This window comes from Diceros bicornis, chromosome 9 (genome assembly GCF_020826845.1).
Source record: "Diceros bicornis minor isolate mBicDic1 chromosome 9, mDicBic1.mat.cur, whole genome shotgun sequence".
NCBI lineage: Eukaryota > Metazoa > Chordata > Mammalia > Perissodactyla > Rhinocerotidae > Diceros > Diceros bicornis.
In genome coordinates this window covers 85,257,558-85,272,124 of record NC_080748.1, presented here as the reverse complement: position 1 = coordinate 85,272,124, position 14,567 = coordinate 85,257,558, and the positions used below count along the sequence as shown (strand labels likewise).

Here is a 14,567-nt window from a genome sequence, read left to right as displayed (position 1 = left end):
AGATATTTTCCAGAAATGATGAAGTCTTGCATCCTGGGCTAAAAGCACACCAAGCCCTGCTGAAATCAAAACCCACCCCTCAACGAATGGGATGGTACCTCGAAGCAGCACTGAAGGTGGTAACACTTCGAGAAGCCCATACCTAACAGCCCTCTCCCCCTGCTTGGGGCAAAGGCAGTCAAATACTGGCAGTCTCATGTGATTCAACTACCACGGGCTTTTTCTACTCAATGCCAGCAGAGAGTACAGAGGACGATCACCTTCTCAATCATCTATTCTACCTAATTTTCTATTCAGAGAACCTTAGGTAAGCTTCATAATTTATGGGTGGACACTTTGCTGATTTTTTTCACTGTTCTTTTCCCAACTCCCACAACAGTGGTCACTCAAGTATTTGTTGAATGGATGTTGCTTGTGGTTGCAAACTAAGTGCACTGTGACAACCTTGACAATGTACTATGGAAAACGCAGCTGACCAAGGGAGAACGAAGCGTAGAGAAAGGTCAAGGTAAGTCCCCGTGTCTCAAAGTGGGGCATCAAGAGACAACTGACAAATGTCCAGGAGATACAAAATCAAGACTGAAGGGTATTATTTAGCATTACCAATGTAGTGAAACAACAAAATGATAATATAAAGAACAAGCTTACAAGGAGGGGAGAGGGAAGGGGAAGACCAGGAGTCAAGAGATAAGATCTACAGGACACAAATCGATGCAGAGAAGGCCTGCATTCAGGAAAGCACTTGGGGGGGATCCTAAGGAGAGAGTCTCTCTGGGGTGAGGAAGGAGAAGCAAGAGACCTCCACTTTCCACGAAGCTCTTCTGTCCCACTTGCTGTGCTGTCACATGCCTGTATTACTCTAACATAGCATCTTATAAATAAAAATAAAACTTCTTAAAAGAACATCTCCAATACTGGAAGACTATCGACGCTGACCCCAAACTACTACACGTCAGTTGACCTCTGGGATGTATCCTCAAAACTGAGGATATTTCATCACACCCCTGGCATACGGCCACGCTCACACAACCTCCCCTACGGTGCCCAGTAACACTGGTGTTTGGGTGAGTGCCCGCTTATTATGCTCATCTGGGGGAACATTCACTTCCACATTGCAGACAAAATTCCAAGCCATGTAATCCCAGATCCCTTTGTACATTATGCTAGGTTCCCCACACACGCCTCAGAGGTGCAAATCTTACATTTTATGCTCCTCCTGCCTATTAAGAAATCTACATCTGGAAGAGACAGTATGGAGAGGCTCATCCTCTAATGCAGCCTTACCCTGCGTGCTTTCAGACACCTAACATCACGCACGCGCATGCACATGCCCAAACCCAGTCCACACCAAAGAAGCGTGAGGGCCAGAGGAGAGGCTTATTTCCAGCGACACAAAGGAAAGCAAGGTTCTGCACTACTCCGTCCCTCTCCCCGCACAGATTATATCAAACCCTGTTCTTTCACAGCCTAATTAATAACTGTGTCCAAAATTCAGCTTGCATCTTATGTCACTTTTTGATGTCAAAATAAACACAAAATATTAAAAAGTGACAAAGCCAGGAAGTGGCAATGTGAATGCTCATTACAGATCTGAGGATCAGCAAACGACAGTCACATTTATGTTCTCATACCACTGCCAAGCACAGGTTATTACTCATCATGTCAGGCTAACCAGCCAAAGACTTAAAGAAATGCCTTTACTGTATACAGATGATGAGCTGCCTAGAAACAGGAGAAATTAAAACCCCATGCATCAGAAATAATCATTTCAAAGAAGCCATGTGAATGTGTATGCACACAAGTCCATGTGAAACTGGACTTGTAAGGACACGCAACACAATTTGCTCACCCAGGCAGCAGCCAGCCTAGCCCTCAGTGGTACTCATCTTCCAACTGCGGGCATCTCATCGCGCTGCCCACTAACGCCTGAGCACCTCCACGTTTACTTACGGAGAGCAGCACCCAGCTCACTCACTCCCAGAAACCACCTTGTTGCTTCTCTTTCCTTCCGTCCCCCTTGAATTTAAGAAATTTTCTAGGTGTGTATGTGTATGAATGTGTAAAACACACATGTATATCTGCATGCATAATCTGCAATAGAAATCCACGGTATTACATATCACAAAAACGTGCCAAGAAAATAAATGCTAAGTAACAAGGACGTATCTTCCATAAAACAGTATTCAGGAAGAATATACAGTGCGTTTGCAGCAAGCATTAGAAATATCCTTATGCAGACTCTTGGAAGATATCTGTCTTCAAAGAAGGACTATTTCAAACAAGAAACCACACACAGGACAAAGGTACAAACACACAACGGTGAAGCTGGACGAGATCACTGCCGTCTCTCGCCACAAGAGGGAGATGGACCACAGCTACCTACACCTCCCCAGGAAGGGCCAGGGAGAAACCGGACCTTCTGGAGAGCTTACCTGGAGATACACAGCCCGAAAGATATCGCTTAAAGGCAGACCTCAGTTTTGTTTATGCAATAAAAATATATGTAAATCAAATCAAAATTTAACACAGAAGAGAAACTCACAATTTAAAAGAAGTCAGTGTTTTTGTTTCACAAGGAAACGATCTAACATGATTGCCAGTCAGAGGAGTCTGTATGTTGGGACCTGGCACATTCTGTGTACAGAAAATGAAGCATTAATTATACTCTAAAATATAATGCTTACACGTTAATAAACATACTCTTCAAAAAAAGAAACTTCTTCCAAAATCCAAAGCCATATAATTTACTGAAAAAATGCAATACTGAAATGTTACTGAGATCCTAGTTTTATTTTCAACTTTTATAAACTGACACAGTAAAAATATGGTTTCATGTCTTTCTGTCTCAAAACGCCCACATTTAAAATCAGATGGGGATAACTGTCCTCAGAATCTACTCAGGTAATTTGAGAACTCTAGGGAAGGAAAGTTATTCCCAAAAGAGGTTATTCCTGGTTCAACTGTCAGATCACCAATACAAGCAAATATGTTATTCCTTATATTTCAAAAAATAAACAGAAAAAAAGGCACTCTTCCAAAGTTACCTGGGTCTCAGTTTGGTACGAAAACTAGGGATTCTACGTGACCCCACAAAGAGCTCTTTGACAACAACGCAGTTACCTACACACGTGTAAAGGAGTCTCTTTCTTTCTCTCACACACACACAACAGAGTAAGATGCAAACACGGGAATTAGAGGCAGAACAGGGATGCAGTTGCTCCTCACATAAGAGAACACCTACAAACGCGTAATGGCTGGTTCTTCCTAGAGCTGCATCGGTCCCCTCCAGCTCTCAGGCCCTACACTCCACTCCAAAAATGGGGCTTGAGAAGAAGATGTTCATTCCCCCTTGCTAGCCTTTACAAGGTAGCAGCGTGCTATGAAACACACTACCAAGAGACGACACTGATGACATCCAAATCCACTTGAAAATAACTCCCAGAAATCAGCCGAAGAGGACTCTGAGACCCACAAACTCTATCTTTTCAGTATGATTATCAAACGTTAACTTTGAAAACTTTATGAGGAGAAATACCTAAAAAGTAAGAATCATTCATTTGCACTCTTACTATGGTGACTCAAAATCAGACCAGAATTCCCATTGGAACGAGTCATTCACAGCAGAATTCAAGAAGGCCCAGATTCAACAGACACCAGCCTGACCAGCAGGCTCCACGCCTGACGGCGTGCTCACTACCAGCTCTGTGACCACCTTGCTCTCATCAGGAAAGGAAAGACCACTTCATCCTCCCCAGCCCTCCCCAACTCCAGCATCCTCCTGGAAAAGAACCAGTGCTGCTCTCTCGTCCTCAGGAGAAGAACGAATCATCAGACTTCAGGACTGGCCACAGAGCTGGGCTCAGAGCCTGGACCCGGCCTGCCCCACCCCTCAGGCTTGCGGGCCAGCACCAGGGCTGCTCAGCTGTCCCAGGGACTGACTGGGTGACTACTGGCAAGTCCAACCAAATCACAGACTAAGCTGCATTTCCCAACAGCCGTGTCTGTAAAGTCAAGATGACATTTCCATCCTGATCCGCCTGATACCAGTGCCACGCTCTCAGCTGGTTCTATACTTGGATAGATTAAAAGAATAAATAAATATTATTTATTTGTACCCTCTGCCCTGAACATCTCAACAATACTTGTCTTCTGGGGTTGGGGTGAGGACTGAATGAGGTAACAGATAAAAAGCACTTCATACGGTAACCAGAACATAATAAGCAGCCAAAAAAATCTTGGCTATTATTGTTAATTTTATTAAAATAATAAAAAATATTGTTTTCATTATCAACAACTACAGAAAAATAGCAATAATGAGATACCACATCACACCAATTATGATGGCTATTATCAAAAAACAGAAAACAAGTGTTGGCAAGGAGGTGGAGAAATTGGAACCCTCGCACACTGCTGATGGGAATGTAACGTGGTACAGCCACCGTGGAAGTAGAACGGAATTCCTCAAAACTTAAACACAGAATTACCATAAGAGCCAGCAATTCCACTCCTAGGTATATACCAAAGAGAGTTGAAAGCAAGGCTCAAATTTGCATACACTATATTCACAGCAACATTATTCACAATAGCCAAAAGGTGGAAACAACCCAAATGTCCAACAACAGATGGAAAAACAAAATAAGGTTGTGAAATAGAAAATACATAATTGGTCTCTGCCCCAGGTTCACGGCAGAGAGCTCCTATAACCCTTGTAGTTTCCTAAGTGATAAGAACGCTGCAGCATCTTTTGTTCTAATATTTGATCTCTGACGACGCTTCCTGACAGAGTGCCTAAATCCCTTGGAATTCCCTGGGTGATAGGAGCATCTTTTGCTCTAATTAAGCAACTCTGGGTGGGCTCCTGGATGTCTCCTCCTGGAATGGGGGCTGGTCACCAGAAGGACCAAGCCATGATTAGAGGCCTGGAACTTTCAGCCCCACCCCTTATCTTCAGGAAGGAATGAGTTAATGAACAATCAAGCCTATGTGATAAAACCTCCATAAAATTGCAATGGTGTGGGGTTCAGAGAGCTTCCAGGTTGGTGAGCACATCCACATGCCAGGAAGGTGGTACATCCCGACTCCACAGGGACAGAAGCTCCTGCACTCGGGACCCTTCCGGACCTTGCCCTACATGCCTCTTCATCTGGCTGTTTGTCTATATCCTTTACTACGGAAGAAACTGGCAAACTCAAGTAAGTGCTTCCCTGAGTTCTGTGAGCCGCTCTAGCAAATTATCAACTCAAGGAGGGGTCAAGAGAACCTCGATTTATAGCCAGTTGGTCAGAAGCACAAGTGACAACCTGGGGCTTGTGACTGGCACGTGAAGCGGGTCAGTCTTGTGGGACTGAGCCCTTAACCTGTGGGATCTGACGCTAACTCCAGGCAGATGGTGTCAGAACTTAACTGAATTACAGGACACCCAGCTGGTGTCACTAGATTGCTCAATGTGTGGAAACCCCACATATCTGGTGTAGGAAGTGTTGTGAGTGTGGCAGTAGCATGAGAGAAAAGGAGAAACATAGAGATGTGGTTTTTTCCTTATCAGGGGTATAACCATACAATGGGATATTATTTAGCCTCAGAAAGGAAGAAATTCTGACACATGCTACAACATGAATGAACCTTGAAAACATTATGCTCAGCAAAGGACAAATGCTGTATGATTCCACTCTCGCGAAGTTCCTAGAGCAGCAAATTCACTGCGACAGAAAGTTGAACATGGCTGCCAGGGGCTCGAGGGAGACAGGAATGGGGAGTTACTTAACGGGCAGAGTTTCAGTTTGCGAAGATGAAAAAGTTCTGGAGATGGATGGTGGTAAAGGTTGAACAATGTGAAGGTACTTAACACCACTGAACTGTACACATAAAAATTATTTAAAAAATGGCTAAAATGGTAAATTTGACATCATATATATTTTACCACAATTAAAAAAAGAAAGAACAGGCATGTGTTATTCCTAAAAAAATCCAACACCAGAGACCTTTACAAATCAGGGCTGCCGGCTGCCTTATTAAAATACTTATTGTTTGAGGTCATTGCTGAGAAAATAAACAAATATGCTCACATTTAAAAACCTTTTTTTCTTGCCACCTTAAAAAAATAAAATGGCAGCAACTGTCATTCACTGTGTGCCAGGCGCTGTAGCACATGCTGAAGGTACCTGAACCATTTCACCCCACAAGCCCTCTGCAAGGGAGATACTGTCGCCCTCATTCCACACCTCTGCGGGCCTCCCTGAGGGCTCCTCACCAGCCCAAGGTCATCACGCTCTTCCCACACTTCCTTCTCTATAAGCCACTCACTATATATCTATATATATATAGATATATATAAACCACTCTTTCCCCAAGCAGAACCAGAGAAACTGCACCACACAACAACATTTTCCCAATAAAGGGACGAGAGGCAAGTCAAGTTATAGAAGACTCATTTCACAAATCTCCCCCGCCCTCCTTCTCTCCAGCCATCCATGCTCCTCCCCTTTCAGATGCTGCTTCTGAACTCTCGTTCTACTTTGACATCTCATCAGCACACTTCTAACCAAGCTCCATCTCAAGACACATTTTATCTACACATGTAGGAGTCCATGTGGCCAAGAACTACATCGCTGCATTCATAAAACCTAGCAGTCTTTGTACACAGCATCTCGTCAACATGTTAACGCCGACGCATGAAGCAACACGTGTTCAGGAAGACTGTCATCACCCCCGTGAACGTCAAGCAGGACGTACATGCATTCCACAAACACGGAGAACATGTGCTAGGCACTCAAATCTTCAGCATTACGGAACTTTCACAGCCATACCCTTGTTACCTAAGTCACAGATCCCAGGCCTCAGAGACAACTTTCAATTCCACAACGTGAATCATACCTAAGCAGAAATGAAAAAAGTGCCAAATACCACTATTCCCTTTCAAAATAATATAAGCCTCTGAATAATTTTTTAAAGGCAACAAAATAATGTTAAAGAATTACAGAAAACATAAGAAAAGTGATGCATTTTAAAATACTATTATTAATACAAAGAAAACAATAGAAATTACTTAACTGTATGTGATTGGCAAAAAGCACCCAGAGCAAAAAAAATTAAATACAGCCTGCAAGATATCTCAAATTCCAATTCCTGACACTAGCCCTAAAAAAGGTTAATAAATTTTATCTTAATATAAAAGTATAACTGCAAAAATAAACACAGATTTGAGATGTTTTCCTGACATATGGAAAATAACAGAGAGTAAGTCTCTATTTTAAACTGCTGATGTCACAACTGAACGAAATGCTAGTTTGTCACTATAGAGCCCTTTATCCCAGCACCCAGTGCGGCGGTAAAGTAAAATCACTTCCATTGAACAAAAAACGATAAGGAAGAATCTGAATCCTCAGCCCGGGGTCACTCACTCAAGTTCAACTGAAGAAAAGCACTCAGCACCTGGAGCACAGTCACGTCTTTCCACTCCTCCTCATCTAGAGGAGGAGCCACTGGTCCCTCCTGCCAACGTGCCACTTACCACTGGGCTTGATCTCTCGCACGTAGTTGCTGGGGAACCAGCCGGTCCTGCCGTTGTGCGTGCCCTCCCACCAACCCCCTTCCTCCACTCGAGTGACATGGATGACATCTCCTTTCGAAAAGGAAAGCTCATCTTCATTCGTCTGCTGGAAGTTAAACTTTGCTCTTACTACCAGTTGATTGTTGCTATTATCGGTCATGTCCTAAAAAGGGGAGAAGGGGAGAAAAATTTCATGAAATACAGTCTACGTCATGATAAAAAAATTAGATTTTACTATGATAAATGTAGCATCACTGCCCTCCTCAAGCAGCAGAGGAATGTTTAAAGAAGACACATTTAGGCTCCCTGTCTTCTGCAGTGCACCCTGACCACCACCACCCCTGTTCCCAGTCCCAGAAGAAACCCTCTTAATTTTGGCTTGAAAGCTCTTATTCCTGCCATTGTTAGGCCTGCATAAACATATACACACTTTCACATACATTTATATGGAATTATATTGTACCTATTGTACATACTTCTCTACAATTTACAAAAAGTTAATATACTATGGTCATTTTTTCACCAGTACCTATAATTACTTTAGTCTTAACTAAATGTATAATATTATATTGTATGGCTGTGCCATTAATTACTTAACCAACTCTTCATTACTGGATTTAAGGCTATTTCTAGTATTTTCCTAATGCAAAACAAGGCTGTGTTAAAACTATTTGTACATCTATCTTTGAACACACCTGTAAATAAGCCTATACGTTTAATTCAGGTGAGAGGACACGTATGACATTTTAAATTTTAACACCTATTTCTAAACTGCCCCCAAGAAAGTTCTACAAACGTACACCAAGCTACATTCCCGTCAACTGTACCTAAGAGTTCTTAGTTCTTCAAACATTCACCAACACTGGATATTACCAAACTGATGGGAAGAAATGGTACCTCATTTTAATTTGCATTTTTCTCAGAGGTTAAGCACATTTTCAGATCTCTGAAAGGTAGAAAGAGGAAGGGAGACTGGCTAGTGTCTCTTTATCTCCATCTTCTATCCTGGACTGGGCCCTGGAGAGGCCAGCAACCCTGAACTGCCAAACGAAGTAAACAAAAACACATCCTCAAGAGAAGCCTGCTCTCCTGCCCAAAGGAGAGGAAAGGGGGAGCAGGCAGACCCACACACCCACCAACAGCAGGGGAGCCCTCTCACTCTGCACCTGGGTGTCCACGGGGACTGGGCAGGACATCGCGTGCCCTACTGAGCACCAGCGCTCCGCCTGTGCCCACGACATCAGCAAAGATCAGGCAGGAAGTCTCAGTCTCCATCCCCACCAGGTGGCACACAGGCTCCATCTGCCCACATAGGCTTTCCCTGCCCTCCACTCAGCCTTAGGGGAGGACCCAGGCCTAGCATCTCCCCATCCAGCAGCATCGTCAGGGGTCCAGCAGGACCCCAGTGACATCAGGTGAATGAGCCCAACCAGACACTACTGCAAGGACTCTGGAAACTAAGCTGTTACTAGAACCACAGCCTACCAACCTAGGTTGAGGAGACTGACTCAGGTCCAAGAGAGTCTGTTGGGTGATGATGAAGGAAATCTCAGAGACGGCAGCTGTCAACAGCCTGGCTGACAACCAAGTGGTTGTTGGAAGACTTCAAGAGAGCTCCTTAGGAAGAGGAAAGTGAAAAATCCTAAAATGTCTGAGTGTACAGGAAGAGATTCTTAGAAATAGGCAAAAGACTAGGACTGCAACCTGCAAAAGGTGCACAGAACACTAAGCAAACAGGCAACAATTACTAATTCCAGAAAACAAAACCTTGTTAGGAAAGGAAGAACAGTCATAGCGCACGCCATGGCTCCACCATGAGTCTGGGTCATAATAACGTACACTCAACACTGTCCCAACGGAAGCCACAGTGGGAAGTCAGCCATGAAGAAGAAGGGCCGAGAAGCACCTACGAATGTAAGGGGCCTGGAGGGCAGTGGAGGAGCCCTAAGCCCCCCTTCTACTGTGGGCAGTCCACATTGGCAACACTTCAAGTTAAAAAAAAAACAAGTTTAACAGAGGCATTTTATTTAGAGTCACACAGGCAAATACCTAAAGAATCAATGAAAAAAATGGAAAGTGGTTGTCACTACTGACTTTTTTTCCTAATAGCAAGTCTTGGAGAATTACCTGACTCTTTAAACTAGGTGCATAGGTATCACTAAACAAAAAGATGAAAAAGATAAAGCACACAGTGATGAGGCAGATCCTCAATGAAGAGGAGCTGATATAATTCCTAAAATATCTAATACTTATCTATTTAAATATGTGTTTATACATTAACAATTATAAATTATATTTAGTAATTCAAATTAATACATTAAATATTTATCTACTAAATTAAACATTTAATGCATACTTAATATTTAATACTTAGAATATTCAATAAAGAAATATCTCTTCAACTTTTGGCAACCAACACTCCGGCTGACCACTTCACCTCCATATGATGCTTGCCGGCACACCTGAATGGTGAGGGGCAGGATGAAGCTTGCCAGCTCAAGCAAAGCTCACATCTAAACAAACGGCACACGTGATCCTTGCTCTGGTTAGGTGAAACATTATCGGGCTTACCATGCTATATCAGGTTTTCTTTTGCAAACCACTGTGATCAGCTCAGCAACTAGTGCCAATGCCCTCTCTGGGCACAACACCAGCATGAACATAAATCGAGGCGTGGGGGTATCTTGTCAGGAGTCATACACGAGGTAAACTACATTCTCCCTACAGTCACAAATTCTCTACACTCGAGGCACAGGTTAGGTAAACAGCACTGACACAGTCTCTACTTCAGAAATGGATATTCCACAAGGAAAGGACAGGGAGATGTCTGAGAGGGGAGGTGGGAAGAAAGGCACAGAGGACAGGCGGCCAGTCCAGATCCGTTTAAAATTTCTGATTCCACAAATTTCCATTCGTTCAGCACTTACTACACCAAAGGATATACAGACTTTTAACATGCTGATCTGAAGAGCACTGTTTAGAGGGCAAGATGCCAAAGACAGACTGAAGGGATGGTGGGCTACAAAGAGCTGGACTCCAATGACTCTATAATGACCATTTTAGCTGAACATCCCAGAGGCTGAGTAAGAAGCGCTCCGGTCACCATCACCAGTGTCACAGGAAGCTGGAAAGGAAGTATTTAATCACTATCTTATCATTTTGGGTTTTTTTCCTTAAACTCCACAACAGTCTAAAACACAACTGGCTGTGCAAAAGAAGTCAGTCATAAAATGAGTACATGCTGTGGAATTCCATTTATGTAAAATACAAAATAGGTAAAACTCATCTTTCCTATTAGAAATCATAATAGCAGATGCCCTTGGGAAAGGCAACGCCAGTCAAGTTCTGTCTCTCGATCCGGGTGCTGCTTACACAGGAATCTTCGACTTGTAAAAATTCATCAAGCTGTTCGCACTTTTCTATAAACGTTAGTGATGGGAGGAAAATGAAGACGGAAAAGGTGACCCCTAGAGCACACGTACGGTACCTTCTCTGGGAACAGTAATATATACTCAACACATTCGTTCTTAACTGCTTATTTTTGATCCCTACAGTCAGAGCACCACCCATCAAAATCGCACATCTATAACTTAATCAAGTACTTTACTTTATCCAACGTTCGGAAATTATCCTAATAATCCAAAACCAGGATATCCTGGAGTGCTGCCTTCACACAAACTCCACCTTCTCCTCCATTCCCTAAAAGTCCCTGTAATCTTATTTACAGAAGAAGAAAAGCTTGTCAAGGAGTAAAAGACCCAATTTCTACTCCAATGGTTATTATTTCCCAGTCTTGCGATCATGTATAAATATCTTCTCTAACCTTCCTCAATGTATATTTCATCAAATCCTCAATTGTATTTCATCAAATATAAGAGGCCAGAAATTAGACAATGCCCCATGATTTTATATTCCAAATATGGTCAATCATGACACATCATCAACTGGAAGACACATGCTACTTTCAGACTTGTTAAGATGATTTTTTTTAAAAAGGTCTTAGAATTGATGAAATGTGGTCTGCTAGAGAAGCACAGTATTTTCCACGTTTATTGTACAAGGAACTGAAAAGATTTAACAAAAACGTGTGTAATACATTTTGATATACTGTCTCGCATGCCTTGGAGATACATTTTGTGAAATCAGTGACCAGCGCTGGCCCTGGTCCCAGGAGGCAGGGGAGACACAGGGAGAGGGTATGCTTTATGGGCTCAAGTCACATCTTTCATAAATGAAAGATAACAGGAGAGACAACTTCACAAATATTCTCCCCAAACGTTGAGGAAAACTTCGGGAGCCCGAGATCGTGCTTATTAGCAGTCAACGGATGAAGGCTTAGGGCACAGCAGGGACATGAGAAATCCTGGAGAACTCAGTAACAGTTATGTAAGGATAAAAGGAAGTCAGCCTCAGACAAGAGAAAACCATGACCCAAGTCAAGAGCCCAGGTCCCACTCTCCAATTCAGTACAGAGTGGCTCTCTCTGGGGTGAGAGGCCCATCATGGAGCACAGCGCCAGATTGAAAGCTCAATTCAGCAGAGGGCATCAGAAAGAGGATAAGAAGAAATCACCCCAAGAAAGGAATAATCAGCAAGCAACGGGCAAGTGCCAAAGTAAAGAAGTTAAAACTTCCATCTCGGTGCAAACAGAACACTAGAACTGTTCAAATCTACCTATATCACAAGCCAGGAAATTTGCCCCCAAACAGACTGATGACAGGTTCACAGACACAGAAGCAAGATTATGTGGACTACCAGCCAAGGTGGTAGTTAGACGAGACATTCTTAAAGAGAGACGCGAGCCATGAGGAAGGTTCGAGCAAGGAATTTACAATAGCACCCTGAAATACTGATCCTCGCTTTGGGGGTGGTAGCATCTTACACAATTTCAAAGCTAAGCTTTATTTTAATGAAATCACAAAATTAATGTTCAAGAAATTACCAGTTGCTTTTTTAGCTTAATTTTTTTATTATGGAAAATTTCAAACACAAAAGTAGAGAATAATAGGTGAATTTCCATGTACCCATCACCCAGCTTTAAATAAACCTTTTACCATTCTCGTTTCCTTATTTTTTTTTTTTTAAAGATTTTATTTATTTATTTTCCCCCCAAAGCCCCAGGAGATAGTTGCATGTCATAGCTGCACATCCCTCCAGCTGCTGCATGTGGGACGAGGCCTCAGCATGGCCGGAGAAGCGGTGTGTCGGTGCGCGCCCGGGATCCGAACCCGGGCCTCCAGCAGCAGAGCGCGCGCACCCAACCGCCAAGCCACAGGGCCGGCCCCTCGTTTCCTTATAAATTGTTCTTAATCCAAGAAAATTATCTCAAAGTACTATTAATAACACACACTTATAGAAAAGTCTAAAGGCAAAGAAATAGTTGCTCTTATCTAGCATGGTCAGAGAAGTCTTGCCATGTTCATCCCACTAGCAGCTGACCATGTCTACAATCATAGACATGAAACAGGTGAGACGGCTGAGGTCTCTATTTCTGGTATAATTTAAAATTTCTCTCGCTAATGAAAAATTAATCCTATATTTATTGTGATCTCAATAACATCCATTACCAACATTACACTTAACTTTATTTTACTTAAAATTAAACATTTGCAATCCAGTCCTCATTTACTCAAAAACAAAAAAGAAAACACAGATGAAAATTGCCACAGGTGAATGGGTGAAACAGCAAGTATTTCTTTACCCAAAGTTCACTGATTTCTCTGACATTTTCCTCATGTATTTGATAAAGCTAATTTAAGATATTTTTCAAGTGGCTTCTATGTTTTTCCTTCATTGGAATCACAACACTCCCAACAGCACTCCACGAAACTCCTCTATTGTTAAACCCCACGCCTCACGGGGTCGCTGTGAGGGTTCCTCCAGTTAGTGCAGGGAAAGCACCTGGGCAGAGGCCGGCACAGAGAAAGACGACTCAGTGCAGGGTGTACTGTACACAAAACGAGAAACGGGGTAACAGGACTTCTCTAAGAGGAAACACAGTCACAGATAAACAGCAATGAGAATTAGTTGGAGTTCAAAAAGTTCAGGAACACGTAAAAAGTATATTCCTTCTGTAGTTTTCAGTAATTAACACTGCTTCGTGAACTAAACTCAAATTTATTTCCCTCTACAAAATACAGCTCTAACCAGATTAATTTGTACTTCTTTAGGATCACCACTAGTGTACTTAACAATATTCCTTTCTGTGTTATAACAGATGGAAAGCTGTGGTCCCCTACAGAAGAAAACTCCAGAAGAATCAGGTCCTCTTCAGACTCATGTTACAAGATCATTTATGTTTCTAACATGAAATCATTTACTAAAATGTTGCATGAAAGCAAAGTCACACGACTAGCTAATCAAATGAAGTGAAATGTTGCATGAAAGCTAAGTCACACGACTAGCTACTCAAACGAAGTGCCAATCACCCATCAGCTCAAAAGAGGGCTCAGTGTGTTTTCACAATGACAGCCGGAGTGGCCTCATCCTGGTTAGCTGCCAGGATGGCCTCTTCCCACCCTCGCTCCATTCAGTACTGTACATAACCTTTCCCCAATCTCTCATTTCCAATTTCACTGCTACATCCTCTGCGCTTTACTCACAGCCTATATCCTGACAATTTATAAATGGATTTTTCTCCACTTCCCAGGATGACTGTTAATCTAAGTTCCTTACCCGCCTCACTGGCAGCCATCATAAGGGAGTCCCTCCTCCATCAACCTATCCTAACTCTGTAAGGCCTTCTAGGTCACGCTTTGATAAAGAGAAAAACCACCTTCAGATTCTTTAGCTTTCAGCCATTTCTTCTTAATACATCTAAGTACTTTTACATATGTATATTTCTTATTCTCACACTTCTGTACATTTGTGCATAGCAAGTAAAAAAATACTGTGCAGGTGACCAGGGAAACATTTTAAAGCATACATCTCTCTACATAAACAAATTTATGACTCTTAAAATATAACCCCCAAATAAGGCAAATTTCTCAAAAGCAGTCATTAAGCATAACATCTGGAT

At 42.5% G+C, this 14,567-nt stretch overlaps 1 protein-coding gene across 8 annotated transcripts in view; it reads right to left on the bottom strand.

The window, feature by feature from the left end:
* Positions 1–14,567, bottom strand: part of ARHGEF7 (Rho guanine nucleotide exchange factor 7) — a 148,028-nt gene that overhangs the window by 70,407 nt on the left and 63,054 nt on the right. For all 8 annotated transcript variants that reach the window (XM_058548502.1, XM_058548498.1, XM_058548496.1 and 5 more), the window contains one exon: positions 7,511–7,712. In XM_058548502.1, the coding sequence (XP_058404485.1) occupies positions 7,511–7,712 (202 nt within the window). The remainder of the gene's footprint in view (positions 1–7,510; positions 7,713–14,567) is intronic.